The sequence below is a fragment of the Erythrolamprus reginae genome, chromosome Z (assembly GCF_031021105.1).
Source record: "Erythrolamprus reginae isolate rEryReg1 chromosome Z, rEryReg1.hap1, whole genome shotgun sequence".
NCBI classification, from domain to species: domain Eukaryota; kingdom Metazoa; phylum Chordata; class Lepidosauria; order Squamata; family Dipsadidae; genus Erythrolamprus; species Erythrolamprus reginae.
This window is the reverse complement of record NC_091963.1, coordinates 29,019,363-29,034,773: the sequence shown is the minus strand read 5'-3', so window position 1 is coordinate 29,034,773 and position 15,411 is coordinate 29,019,363. Positions and strand designations below refer to the sequence as shown.

The 15,411-nt window shown below is 37.9% G+C and overlaps 1 protein-coding gene across 1 annotated transcript in view; it reads left to right on the top strand.

Moving 5' to 3' along the window:
- The window catches only part of CUBN (cubilin), a 66,665-nt gene that overhangs the window by 37,635 nt on the left and 13,619 nt on the right, over positions 1-15,411 (top strand). Inside the window, exons 9-13 of the mRNA XM_070728213.1 lie at positions 4,737-4,923; positions 6,323-6,483; positions 7,609-7,787; positions 9,629-9,785; positions 11,119-11,306. Coding sequence (XP_070584314.1) covers positions 4,737-4,923; positions 6,323-6,483; positions 7,609-7,787; positions 9,629-9,785; positions 11,119-11,306 — 872 coding nt within the window. The remainder of the gene's footprint in view (positions 1-4,736; positions 4,924-6,322; positions 6,484-7,608; positions 7,788-9,628; positions 9,786-11,118; positions 11,307-15,411) is intronic.

Below are 15,411 nucleotides of genomic sequence, written 5' to 3'. Positions count from 1 at the left end.
CTCATTTTTTCCTAGCTTTGTTGTGCAAGGAAAAATCAGAATAAGCGGCCAAATAATGTTTTAATCTTCTGTTGTCTGTTTTTACAGTTTATCATCCAACAGTGACATTGTCCTTGCTACTGAAGAGCTAATATAATTATTTGGACCAAAAGCCAGTTAGATCTTTTTGTATATTGAAAAAACTTTATGCATATATTATTCCTTACAATCATTATTCTCTTTCAATATGTAATTCATAAGTTGAAAATCAACACAATATAAGTTTAACTATGTTTATGTTAACAGTGCAAAATTTCTATAGGGGCTTCCCCCCAAAAAATGCACAATATAAATTTATTTTTCATTTAAATTAGGAGGGTTCAATCCAATAGCTGAATGCTGCTTTGCCAAAAAATTTCCTTGCTACAGTGAGAAGCATGGGAAACAGATGACTTACTGTAATGGTTTTGGATAGAACTCCCAAGCCAGAAAGTTAGCCAAGCAGGATGTTCATATTTAGTCATTTGTATTTAATTTCTTGTAGCCATTGTGCAATACTGAGCAAAATGCATGTCCCAGCCCAATTTCCATTGCTTCTTAGATTTCTAAATCCCTTCTGTGGAAGTCTTAACTATTTTGATCAGAAGTCAGCTGACTCCTTTTGGGAAAGTAGAATGGGCAGCTAAATTCTATGCTTCCGTAACTATATTCACATGTTATTATGAAAGGATTATATTATAAGAGAATAGGATGTTTCCAAATAAAACATAGCGTTTTCAAAGTGTCTTCATTCAAAGCCCTTCATATTGATTAGTAAATATAGCAATTCCCCCCCTGCAAAATATTTAAAATAACTAATCTTTTTCCATAACAGTGTGATTGTTCTTCACAGTTGAATACAATTGCAGCAGAGGCGGAGTAACGACACGGACACAGAGAGCTGGATTTAAACTGGGTTATTTTTATTAATTAAATTTGCATAATTTATTCATTAAATTAGGATAAATTTAACTAAATACCTAACAAGGACCCGCAGGGTCAAACAATTACTTCCAAGCGGAAAATGACGTCAGAAAAACTTCCGGGGCAACTTATGGGCGTAACTCCATCTGATCCAGGTGAAGGGCCCAGCCCTCACCTGGATCCCAGCCATGCACCTGCATGTGGGAGGTCTCGCCGTCTAACCCCTACAAGGGGATAGAAATGGGTGGGACCCAAAGGCAGGTTCCCCCCAATTGCTCAGATCGAACTAAAGGCACCATGAGCCTTTGGAGAGAACCTGTCAATCATCCCCAAAGATGCTCAACGGAGAACACGCAGTTGCTAAACACCACCCAATTTCCGCCCCTAACCTGCCAACCCAAATGACCAAAGGTAAGCCAATTAGACTAATTGGGGAGCGAAGCACCCCCTAACCATCCATCCGTCACCGCAGTGTGGAATAGGCGAAAAACGGTCACAGAAAATACAGAGACCACCAAAAATTCCTATTCGGCCCCCTAAGGGCGACCCACAGTGGCACACTGAAAGATAGGGAGGGTGGGCGGGTGTTCGCCTGCTCGTCGTCGGGGCGAAAAGGAGGCCCCAAGCCTGCACAGCCTCTTATATAGGGCTGGCAGGCTCCGCCCCTGACAACGTCATCGGCCAGGGCCGATGCCCCAAGATGGCCGGGATCTCGCGAAATCTCACGAGATCCCGGCCCCAAGATGGCGGCTATGCCGAGGGCCGTGTCTCCCTGGCCCTGCGGCAAATCCGGGCCGGGGTTGACTCACCGGCCGCGCATTCTGAGAACAGATGTAACTGCTTTAAAGAATGACAATAAGGTGCTAATTCCTTTTTGGGAGTATACAATAATAACTTCTAAGTGGTATCTACACAATTGTATTATCCCAAAATGAATCTTCCTTTTAAAAAGTCACTCCCTTTTTATCATCTCTTCCTCTTTCTTCTTTTACTTCAGGTAGGAAAAAGCAAAGTCTTTTGATCAATAGTCTCCAGAGAATCTGTCTGAAAGCATCCTAAATAACAAATTTAAGATGCTTTTTACAAATAATGTTAAAATAGAACTGTTTGCCTTGGGGAACCCAAGTGAAATTATTTTCTATACAAGATGCAATAGCTTTTTAAAATAGCAGAATCAGAAATTAAACACTGGCAAGAGGATTTTAGTTTGATTTGGAATTTAGTGGGACAAGCAACTCTCACATGATCACTTGTTGTTGTTTTTTAAAAAGGTGCTAAAATAATGCCTTGAATTGTCCGGAAAGTATATGAGTAAGAAGTGTCTTCCACTTGATTTATGATACAGCTTTTTACCAGATTTGCCATTTTCCATGTTTTGATTGTTAAGCTTTGTTTAATTAAGATAGAGTAGAGTAGAGTAGAGTAGAATAGAATTCTTTATTGGACAAGTGTGATTGGACACACAAGGAATTTGTCTTTGATGTCTATGCTCTCAGTCTACATAAAGGGAAGAAAAAATACATTTATCAAGAATCATAAGATGCAACTCTTAGTGATAGTGCTAAATTACTAATAAGCAATAAAATAATAATAAATAATAATAATAATAAAATCTTATTAGGAAACAAACAGAACAATATAACAATATAAATCGGAAAAATACAAGTAACAGAAGGATGAGTAAAATTATAGTAATACAGTCTTAGTAAATAGTTTGTCAGTATTGTGGGAATTAGTTGTTTAGTGGAGTGTCCTTTTTCTACTATCCAGACTCTTTTGTCTATCTTGGACATCAAAATCAATTTCATTGAGGGCTGCATGAGTGTTGTGTTTGGCCTCAGGGGGCTCGGGTGGGCATGGCTAGCTCAATGTCACTCATATTGGAGCTGCATGTGATGACCTGAGTGCTCTGCCAGTGAAAGCAGATTCCTGAGCTGTGTTTGCAAGGCCCCCTGCAATCCTCTGCCAGTCAAAACGGAGCTTGGCAGAGCTGCAGGTGACTTTCTCAAACTCCATTTTTGGCTCCTGCAACCCTCTGCCAGAGGAAACAGAGGTCGGGAGGGCCTCACATTGTCCTCCCTCTCCGTTTTTTCTGGCAGAGGCACAGCAGGCCAGTCTTTTGCTGTTTCCAGGGCAACCTCACCCCTTGAGTTTGACACCTCTGGTCTATCTTATCAACAAGGGTTGTTATGTGACAGATGCCTGTCTGTTTGAATTCTGTAGTTCTATAGCATTTAACTTCTTCATTCTCTGTTACTTTGTCTTTTTTGTGGTTCCTCCAGGCAAGTGGTATTTCTTGTAGATCAAGGGAGTCAAACTCACAATGACATGTTGTTGTCACGTGATGCATTGCAACTTTTCCCCCCTTTGCTAAACTGGGAGTAGGCGTGCCCGCAAGTTTGTACTATTGTTGCTACTTTCATGAATTGTAATCAGTCTATATGATCTACTTGCAGCAACTAATTAGGTGATACCAGTGCTGGATTACTCCTGGTTCAGACCAGTTCTCCCGAAACAGTAGCGATCCACTGGTTATGTCACTGAACTGGATCGGTCGGTGCTGGTCTGTGGGTGCTGCCATATTTTTTTTGGGGGGGGGGGATTTTTATTTAATTTTTCACTTTTTGGAAGGTTTTTCCTATTCTGCAACTTGAAACAGGGCCCTCCCTCCTGCCCTGAGTTTACCTTTATTCCTTCTTCCGAAACCCAGTTGATCAGCTCCTCAGATGTGTTTCGGGCTGATTTCAAACTACTAAGCATGCACGGAAGTAAAATTGCACATGTGTGCACTTACTATGCTCATGTGTGCAAAACATGCACTACCTCCATCACAATGCGAACCAGTGAGGAAGATAAGTAGAACCCACACCTGGGTGGTACAATGCTTCTTCAGCTTCTTTGCAGAGATGGCATCTGATGTCTGTTGCTTTTTTATTATTATTATTATTATTATTATTATTATTATTATTATTATTATTATTATTATATAGAAACCAATTTAAAATAATTTCTACCTGTCTTTAACTGATGTCAGCCTCCATACACATTAAATTCTTTCCAAGAACCTAACATGCCATAATGTATTGCTATAGTATATATACGGATCCAAGCACTGTGGCTTTTTGTAATTGACAGATGGAAATTTTGCCAATGCACAGTTTTTTAAGTACCTCCAAGATTTTCTGGTATTGCACCAAGTATTAATGGCGTGTGAGTCAATATCAGGGCAACATGGGAGATCTAAGGGGAAAGAGGGAATGGAGCTGGCAGAGAATGAGAGAGACAGTGGATCCTGAGCCATATGTCAGCTCTCAGATGAAGAGTCAAAAGCTTCCAGGCCTGGAGGGAGTTGATGAAGAAGAAGAGGAACAGCTGGATCCAGTGCCTGATGCACGGTTGTGCAGAAGGTAGAGAAGGGGAGAGCTGCGGGCAAATCCTGGGAAAGGAAGAGACAACACTGCTAAAGGGGCCCCATCCTAGATCTGGGGATAAAAGGCAGGGGGCGAATATGAATAAGTGTGGCAGACAACTATTCATTTCCCGGCTGGTCTGACTTGTTAGCCTGTGAGATAAACTTTTTGCCAGGGCTGCTATTATTACTAATAAAGGAATTTTTTGAGTGTTTGTCATGTTTGGGGAGTTGAGTCAGAACATGTATGCAGAAAACTACTGGACCTTTAGCACCAGTTTTTGCAATCTTTCTTCTTTGATTTTTTCAGATCTTAATACTTTGTCATATTTGTGATTACTATTATCATTTTATCAATGTACTTCCTTTTCTGTTTCTTTTCTAGTATGTTCACATGAATATACGACAGAGTCTGGTGTGCTAACATCACCAAACTATCCAAATAAGTATGACAATAAAATGGTGTGCATATACAAGATTAATGTGCCAAACAACCAACAAATTGCTTTGCATTTCACCAATTTCTCTTTGGAGGATGATGTCATGTGCCGGAATGATTATCTTGAAATTAGGCAAGTTGATTTTCATTTGACTATATTTATACCCTTAAACTTCATTTCATGGAACTGTAAGCCAGGAGTCAAATCAATCAATCAGAATAGAATTGGAAGGTACCTCACAGGTCTACTACTCCTACCCTCTGCTCAAATCGGAGACTTGATACCATTTTAGATAGGTGGATGAACAGTCTTTTATTTCAAAAAAGCACCAAACAGTACTATAATAGGATTTGATCGTATTTTATGCTGTGATTGTTTTTTACCCTGTGTCCCATTGCAACCTGGAAGTATCTTCTTGTTCACCAAAACAGGCATATAAAAGACTTTAGTTGCCTTTGAGTCAGTTTGACTTGTGACAATTCCTGGAAATGTCTCTGCATTTTATTTTATTTTTTGGCAAAATTTCAGAAGTGATTCAGTGTTGTTTCCTTAGAGAATTATATTATTATAAGAATATTTTTATTATAATACATAATAAAATATAACAGAAACTAAATAATAAAATATAACAGAAACTAAATTTAAATAATAAGTGAGTGGAAAGAAGAAGGAAAAGTGCAATAAAAAATAAAAAATAAAAGGAAGGAAAGAAAGAAAGACAGAAAAAAAGAAAGAAAAAAAGTAAAGGTTTAATAAAGGAAAAGAAATCTATAAAAAGTTAATTACAATCTTTCTCACAACTATAAAGAAAGTAGTGGCTCTCCATCCCTTCTAAGATTACAAACAATTTATTGCTTCATCCCATATCCCTTCTCTTATCTTCAGTATAAACAAATTCATAAAACGTAATCTTTTCATGCCTGATATCAGCAAAAATTTCACAGAAGTTTGCCAGAAGTAATATATCTTCTTTTAATCTTGGTCAAATAAACCAACTTTACATTCCTTCTTTTTATTTTTAAACATTTTTAAATTTGCTAAGTATTGTGTAAGCAATTCTTCTTCTTTTTGGTCTTTGTTGTGTATAGGGCTATATCTGTGTAGTAGAATGAATGAATATTCTATTTAAATAAATTCAGTTTCCTTCTTTAATCCAGTGCCCCAATTTGATGCCCAAGTATGTCTAATCACACTTGGTCAGATAAAGTATTCTATTCCAAATAGTTGGTTGGAATTTATAGAAATGGAATTCCATAAAATTAGAGGTCAAAGAAGCCATTTGTTCTACTAAATTAGCTATATTTAGTGAGAAATCAGTCCTTTTTTAAAAGCTGAATATTTCTAGTTTGAAATTGTTTTATTTTTTCTGCCTGTATTTATTTGTCTGAATGAGGTTTTTAAATTTAAAAGTGTTTTAAAAGAATTTTCTTATTGGTAAGTACACATTTGGTGCTTTGTCAATGTAGTCTTACTGGAGATTCAAGTTTAATTATTTTTCTTTTTATATATATATATTGGTTTTTGATTACAGAAATGGAGGTTTTGAAACATCTCCTTTGCTTGGGAAGTATTGTGGCTCCTCGTTGCCTCCTGTTACCGTTTCTCATAGTAATAATCTGTGGATAAAGTTTGTGAGTGATATGTTTTCTACAAGTACTGGCTTCTCAGCTTCTTGGGATGGAACATCAACAGGTAAAATCAAAAAATAAAATGTATCTATCAGGTTATTTCTCTAGCAAGTAACAAGAAAAGAAGATAATTGATTTCTTTCATTTCCCTTGGCCATTTTCCTTGATTTTTCTTCTTTTTTTAACATTACTATCACCACTCCCTCTTAAATCCTTAAACCTGGCCTATTGAGATCTATGGGACAAGCCAAAATCTTCCTGATGTGGAAAAAACCCCAGACATTTTCAGAAGTAGACTCACACTATTCTAAGAGAGATTCCACCATGTATGATCCTATACAGGTTTAAAATTAAAGCAAAAGAAAATATTTCATTCCTGGTCTGTAATTTATAAAAAAATCTCTCTTTGCATAGTGCCACTGTTCACCATTTTAAAAATACAATTGTTGTACATGTTGATTCCACACATCTTCAAAAGGTCGCTTTGTTGGAGTTTCAATCTATAATACATAGCATTGCCCCATTTCTAATCAGTTAAATGAAATTATTGGGTTGCTTGGCTCAGGGGGAGCAGCTTATGTATATGTATAGAAATATCAGTTTATCAAGTTTTATCAGTTTATACCCATCAAAGCAGCCTGATCTTGACTTGAGACCAAATTATTCTTCAGAGACCAAATTATTCTTCAGAGACCAAATTATTTTTCTCAGTGAGTCAAAACATTTTGATGAAATAGGCTAGCCTATGGGTATCTGGACTCTTCTACTATAAGCTTGATAGTGTATGGTTTTAGGTCTAGCCCTATCAGTAGGATGGTATATAAATGAACATATTTTATGCCACTTTTTATTATGAGAAGGTTTCCTGAATGAATGAGCTACACAATTGGCAGACAGATATCAAGAAGTTTAGACATATATGCATACATAGATTTCTTTCTATAAATGTCTATATGGACATTAAAAAATAAATAAATTTGACTTTAATTGGAATTTCTCCAATTTCAGAACTGGATAGCAAGAAATTATCAACATATTGAAAGTTATAAGAAGTACGGATTTAACCTAAAAAGTAATCATTACTAATTCCAAACTATGCTAAAAGTAAATAGAGAATACATAGTGCTAGTGGGGGGGAAAAGAAAGTTGATCAATTGTCATTGAACAGAAATTTTCTACTTATTTTCAGGTTGTGGTGGAATCCTTACTTCTTCTGGCATATTCATGTCTCCCAATTACCCTATGCCCTATTACCAAAATGCAGAATGTTATTGGCTGCTAAAGGCAAATCCTGGAAGCGTGCTTGAAATCTATTTTGATCAGTTCCATCTAGAGCCTCATCCATCCTGTTCCTTTGATTATCTTACTGTAAGTATAATTTTCTCTGAGGAAGAATGATAATAGCTAATATTAATATCTGAAAGAACAATTATTTATGCAATATAAGTTTTCCACTGTGGAAGTAGTCTTAGATCATATTTCTAGAAGTAAAAGAGCATTACCCACATCTGTCATAGAGAGGTTTCAAAGGAATAAAGGTATATATATATATTTTAATACATATTTATTAAGTTTTTGCATTTTTTAAAAAGTACATGATCATATTTACAGATGAATCTACATCATATCTACATTCCTATCAATATTGTCTTTTAATTGCTTTTGAATTTCTTAATATTTTATTTCAATGCTTCTTTTAAGTTTCTTTTTTTTGTCCATTGGTACCATTTTGTCCAGGTTTTATAATAATCCGATTCTTTTCTATTATGAAGCTCCATTGTCAATCTGTCCATCTCTGCACAATCGTATATTTTCTTGATGATTTCATTGTCTTCAGGTATTTGCGGATTTTTCCAGTTCTGTGCAAATACAATCCTTGAAGCTGTTGTAATATGCAAGCTTAAATATTTTACATTTTTAGAATAGGTACCTCTCATAATACCCAGTAGACAAAACTCTGGCGTATATTCTATTTTTATATTTGTTATTTGACACAACCAATTATTTATTTTTTCCCCAATATTTTCTTGTCTATGGACATAACCACCATAGATGAAAGAAAGTGCCTTGAGTGTTTTTACATTTCCAACACATTGGACTGTAATTTTTGTGCATTTTAGCTAGTCTTTTAGGTGGAAGATGCCAACGGTATAGCATTTTATATTGGTTTTCTTTGTATATTGTGGATTTTGTTCATTTGATATTTCTCTTCCAAATCTGTTCCCATTCCTCTCTATATATATTGTGGCCAACGTTTTTCACCCAGGCAATCATTGTACCGGAATAAAGGTATATTTTAGACATTTTTATGGCCATTTTCAGTCATGTGGATATAGTTTATGATGTTTTTGTGTAATTTTCAGTGTTTAGCAAAAGCCATCCAGTAGCAAACAATATGTTTGCTTAATGAAAGTCATAAAATCAGGCACAGTTATATGAGCGATCCACTTTACACCTTATGATCAAAATTCTGAGCTCAGCTATGAACCTTAGTCTGGGACTACCTCTATATCAGTTCACCTTCATTTCAATCTTGCTAGAAAATAAAGGAATGCAAAAATTAAATTCCTTTCAAGTATTTCCAAGATGTTAGAGTTATAAAATGCTAAACTTTTAGGAAGATGGGATTATAAAAGTGCCTATAACCTAGTCACCTTGAATTCTTGAACTCTTTAGGGCTTTCAATGATAGGGCTGCCAATAACGTAAGGTTTTCCTGTAGGATAGGGCTGTCTCTTCTTTTGGCATCTTATCAAAACTGTCCTTTCTTTTAATTTTAACCTTTTTTTCCCTAGAGTGAGGGTCAAGATTTTCCTTGAAGCAAGGAAGTGATACATGACAGCAGTGGATTGCACGAACCCATAGCGAAATAATTTGCAATCCGCTACTGATACATGGCATATATTGTGTATCATATAGAGCTGTGGTGGCACAGTAGTTAGAAGCAGTATTGGAAGCTAATTCTGCTCACACTGCTAGGAGTTTGATTCCTTCGATCTTGATTGGCTCATATAGCCCGTTCATGGTTAGGCAACGTTTTAAGAATATTGATTGCTGGCTGATAATAGCCTAAGTCATATTTCCAAGAAAGCTACAAGAACATATATATAAAATAACCAAAAGCAAGTTTCAATCCCTCAAAAAAACTTTATTTGCTATATATTAATATGTTTTTTTTAAAAAAATATTTATATATCCCAATAACCACAGGTGTATGATGGCAACAGTAGCAACAGTAACATGTTAGGCAACTTTTCTGGTAATCAGATCTTGCCCCCATTGCGTTCTACTGGAAATAATATGTATATAAAACTAAGGACAGGTGACTCTTTAAATGGAAGAGGTTTCCTTGCTCATTTTAAGCAAGGTAAGTTGAAATATTTTAACTAAGTCCTACCAGCTGTTTGAATGAACCTATAGAAGAATTTTAAGTGGATGTTACATTCAGGATAATGCGCAATTGTAATCTTAAAGTGAAAAGATAACGGAGACATGGCTGGTGTAATTATTGTTCCGTCTTTCTTTTATAAATTCAGGGAAATGTAGGTTTTTTTAAAAAATGCACTGTTATCATTGTAAAAATGTACGTTTGTGTATGAGGTGGTGCACCCACGCATGTACACATGTATTCACATTAACCTTGATTCATGACAGTTGGGCAGAAGTAGTTTGCAACTGCTTTTTTCCCAGATTTAAAGAATCAGTGGCCCAAAGACCCAAATAGCTTATATGCCTAATGCGGAGCTAGAATTTAACAGTGCCTTTAACTGCTACTTCAGATTCTCCTCTATCACATTAAAATAATTAAAACAGAAGATCCAGTACTAATTATGCTATACCTGAAAAAAACCCACCTCTAAATAATCTAGAATTACCCTAGTTGCCACCTTATGTAGGGCTGTTCTTTTATTTTCAATCACATATTATTGCAGGATATTTATTCAAATCACAAAGTCCCTTGCTATTTATCAGAAAACATTTTCATTTGTAAACAGCCTAAAGCTACAACATCATTTCAAGTAGTCTAGATGTTACATTCATAACCTTGTCTTTCCAAAATGACATTTATTGAGAGCATGGAAGATGAAAAAGAATTTGTTGGAGAAGATCAATGAGTAGGATTCTTATCAGAAAATGTTCCTGATCCTTTTTTGAAAGTCATTAAAGTTTATTTGCCTTTAATGTTACATTAAAGGTTATTTGCCTTTTCAGGGTTTATTTTGTACTTTAGAATTCTATACTTTATTTTAAAATTAAAATACATATCCCTTTTTGTAAAATCATCATACAAACACCTATCTTCTGATTGCATTTACTTACTGATATCAATAGATTCTTTACATTCTTAAAATAGAAATAAAGAATATAGAAAATGAACACTGATAGCAATGAACCTAGAAGCTGAAGTTCAACAGTCAACACATAGGGTGACAATAAGCACAACTTTTTACAGATTTATAGATACAAATCTGCTTTTCTTTTCTTTTTTCTCATTTCTTTTGTCTCTTTTCTTCTTTCTCTCCCTTTCTTTTCTTACTTTTCCTAAATGTGTAATGCAATCTACTAAAACATATTTAAAGTTCACATTTATATGTGTAGCTGTACAGTCTCTTCATTTTATGTACCCCTTCCCCATTTATTGTCAATAAAGATTGTATTTTTTTAATTAAAAAATAAATATATTTTTTTCTTTTTCCAAGTTTGCGAGGGTATAATAATTGTCAACCATTCCCAAGGCATTTTGGAGAGTTTGAACTACCCTAACAATTACCCTCCAGGTGTATATTGCGACTGGACCATCCAAACTACAACCGGTAACACCCTGAACTACAGTTTCCAAGCACTTAGTACCAAAGGGGGTAACAAATGTGAACGTGACCATTTAAAGGTATGAAATGCAAATTTTATCCTTTATTTTGAAATATAGTATTAAATATATCACTCCTTATAGAGGAAATGTCTGTAGCACTGCTTTCTGTTCCTTCCAAGCCTGAAGACATTACTCTTTCAATATCTGTTCTAATCAGATGATAATTAGTCCATAACTTCCACTTTCCCAATTTATAGGAATTTGAAGTATCAGGAAAAGTGTGTGATATTCAGTCACACCCAATGCCAAACACAGAAGTATTTCTTTGCTCTTTTGTTTAAGGTCTAAGTTGATTGTGGATATTGATTGATTGATTGATTGATTGATTGATTGATTGATTGGATTTGTATGCCGCTCCTCTCCATGGACTCGGATAATTGTTGAAACAACAGCATTCTTATTTAATGTTAACCCAGACCAGAAACATTCTATAGTAAATCTTCCTTGGTCCTTAAATTTCCAAAGCCCACATATGCTTGTATATCTTTCATTCTCCGTTAATAATTTATTTCTAGTTAAGTCCTTTAAAGGTTAGGAACAATCAGATTAGTATACCATTTAATATTAAAACTTACTGTTTTTCATTATATTTGAAAATACTTGAATCACTTATATTATAGCTCTGTACATTTATCAGGGGTGTCAAAATTTGATTTCATTAAGGGACACATCAGGGTTGTGTTTGACCTTGGGGAGCTGGGGGAATGTGGTCTGGGGGCACATGACCAGGGACGTGGTTAGCTCAACAACACTCATCGAGGCAGCCTCCTGACACACACACACACACACACCCGCCAGCAAAAACTGAGCCTGGGGGAGGGCACGTACAGCCCACCTGGGCTCTGTTTTTGGATGTGATGACTGCCTGCAGCCGATGTGTGGTCTCCCTGAGCTCTATTTTTGCTGGCAGAGGTCTGGAGCCAAAAACAGAGCCCAATGGGCCATGCATAGCCCTCCTGAGCTCCATTTTTGCTGGCAGAGGCACTGTGAGCCAGTCCTTTGCTGTTTCCAGGAGGCTCCGCAGGAAGCAGCCACTGGGCTGCAACTGGATTGCACGCTTTGAGTTTGACACCCCTGTTGTACATAATTTTGCAGCTTTTTTATAAGCCAAAAATGAACACTTTTCAGTTTGATGGATATGATATGCAACAAGCTCCCATTTTATTTGGTTTAGAGGGGTTTTTTTAGAGGCATTCTAATAAAAGTCAACATGCAGTGAGTTTTTAACATTTTTTTGCCAAATTTTGATGACATAATGTTTCCAAATATTAAAAAATTGGCACTGAGAATAGCCTGTTAATATCTATCTCAATTATAATAATATCAAACAGAAAAGGTAAAGTTGCCTGAAATTAATTTTATCACTATTCTTCTACAAATATTACTTTAAAATACATTTTTAAAAGCTTTTTTTTTAAAACAAGAAGTTTGATAATACAAGTTGACTAGTAAAAGGAAAATCATGGTTGAAATCTGCATTGGCTCCCTACAATTTGAAACATATTTCAGCATATCTGATTTTTCAAGTCTTCCCAATAAGGGGCTTTTATTGAACATATGACACCCTACTTCTTCTTATGCAGCATTAGCTTATGCATCTGATCCTTAAATAGTTAAGAAACTTAGCATCAGGCCATCTGAAGCAGAAGTAAAACCACAGTAGTAATCTACAGGATGCAAGAAGAAGTGCCCTCTAATTATAATAAGCCTCAAATGACTACCAGACTGTTTTTCCATGGTGCCACCAAAGAGATGGGGGAGGGGTCTCAGACAACTAAATCCCAAAATGAATGACTAATGGATTATTTTTAGTTGTACGCGTTTCTCAGCACATACACCCGACCATGTCACAGCAACATGCCTTTTTCCTCTGTTGCAGAAAACTAATTACAGTTCTACCATTGTAAATTCTATTGCTCTATCTTAATAAGGGAAAATTTGGTCCCACTCTCAGATGTATAAATCCCAACTGGTGTTCAGAAATCATGGGAACTATTGTTAACAATATCTAGAATGCTCCAAGTTGTTTATTCTCAGCTTGTCACAACTTGCCACACATTTGTCTTATGAAGTGAGTTCTCATCAAAGGAGAAACAACAATATTAACTGTTCTGTCAGGCTCTCTGGTAGAATCCTCCCAAAAATTCACAGGTACAAATTTCAGACACACACACATTTGAAAATTCAAAACAATGTTCTTTATACTGAAAATTCACTTAAACCAAGCCCTCTTTTGGTATAGCAAAGAGCACTCGTCTCCAAACAAACTGGTAATTTGTACAAGTCCCTTATCAGTTCTGTGATACTTAGCTTGCAGCTGTGAGGCAATTCACAGTCCTTCTTTCACAAAGTGAAACACACTTTGCCCTGGTTTAGTTTCAAAGCGGGAGAAAATCAGCACACAAAAGGTCAAAGTCAATAAAGCAGTCAGGAAACACAACAATCAGATAATCCTCCACAATGGCCAAACCCACAGGCTGCTATTTATAGCAGCCTCACTAATTACCACAGCCCCACCCAACCACGGGTGGCCTCATTTTCTTTGATAATAATCTCTCAGTTGTTGTTGCCTATGCATCGCTCTCCGCATGCATGGCTGTATCATTAACTCTTGTTCTGAATCCAAGGAGGAGCTAGATAATTGATCTCCTTCTGAGCTGTCTGCCACACTCTCCTCCTCCCTGTCACTCATGTCTTCTTGGTCAGAGGAGCCTTCATCAGCAGATTCCACCGGGGGCAAAACAGGCCTGCAGCATGTGGATGTCTCCCCCACATCCACTGTCCTTGGGGCAGGAGCAGGGCCAGAGCTAACCACAACAATTAACCATGTTTAGTGATTAGGAATTGAGGGGGAAAGTTTTCATATGCTTTCCCAAGTAACCCCAATGCAAGGAGAGGTAAGGAGAAATAAGGGAACATCTAATAGATAATTGTGGTGAGCTACAAATTTTTAACAACCAATTCTCTGCCCTAATGACTGGGTGGATGGCGATGGCTGAGTGGTCATGTGACTGGGTGGGTGTAGCCAGTAAAGGGCAGCCATTTGCAGCCCTACTGGAATGCTCAGGAGGGGGCCATGGGGGGCGCGCACACACATGCCCGCCCTTCCATTTTCTGCGCATACGCAGAGTTATGCGTCAAAGCCGTCCCACCCAGGAGCCACCAGCTGGGCTCAGAGGAGCAGGAGCTGAGTTTCCAACTGCTGCCCAAGGAGCAAGAAGAGGAGGAGTAGGAGCTGGAGCCATCCCCAGAAGCCAAGGAGGGCAACCCCAGGACCAGCCCCACCACCATGGAAAGGGCAGAGAGAGATTGTACCGGCCTGGAGGAGAAGAAACCTCCTGCTCTCCCAAGCACCCAAGCCCTCCTTTAGTTCCTCTCACTGCCACCATGACCAAAGCTGGCAGAAACTGTGAAAACGTGGGGCCAGGGTACTCTTCCAAAGTGGAGAAGTTGGTGCTGCTATCCTCCGACAACTCGGACACAGAGGCAACGGATGGGAACGCAGTCCCCCTCGGCTGCCCAGCTCAGCCCAGCCCAGTGGCCATCTCTCCCCTTCCCACCACAGCCCCATCTGCTGCTCCGGCCAAATTCATGGTAGGCAAAAATGAGGATGAAGCTGTTAACCAGAACGTAGGCTGCTAGCCTGAACACTAAATTGGGCTTGCCGCCGTGGCTCGTGAGTGCTAGCGGGGCCAGCGCCATTTTGCTTCTGCAGTTGTGGAGGTTGAAAAATCACACACGGAGCTGCAGGTGCACCTGTGTTTCAGCATGCGCGGAAGCAAAAAACCTCACCAAAATACGGGTGCACCTGCGGCTCCGTGCGTGATTTTGCTCCACAGTTGCAGAAACAAAATCACACTGCCCCCGCTAGCACTCACAAGCCATGGCAGCCGTGGCAACGAGCTCAATTTAGCGTTACGGCTAGCAGCCCACACCTGCACCAGCAGGAAGAAATCCTGCAGGAAGGAAAGCAGCTCATTGGGGAGATGACTTCGCTCCCACTTCACCCGCTTGTCAGGAAGGAAAGCAGCTCATCAGGGAGACTCTGGCAAGCAGGCGAAGCGGGAGCAATGTTATCTCCCCAATGAGCTTCTCTCCTTCCTAGGCGGAGTGGTGAGATTCG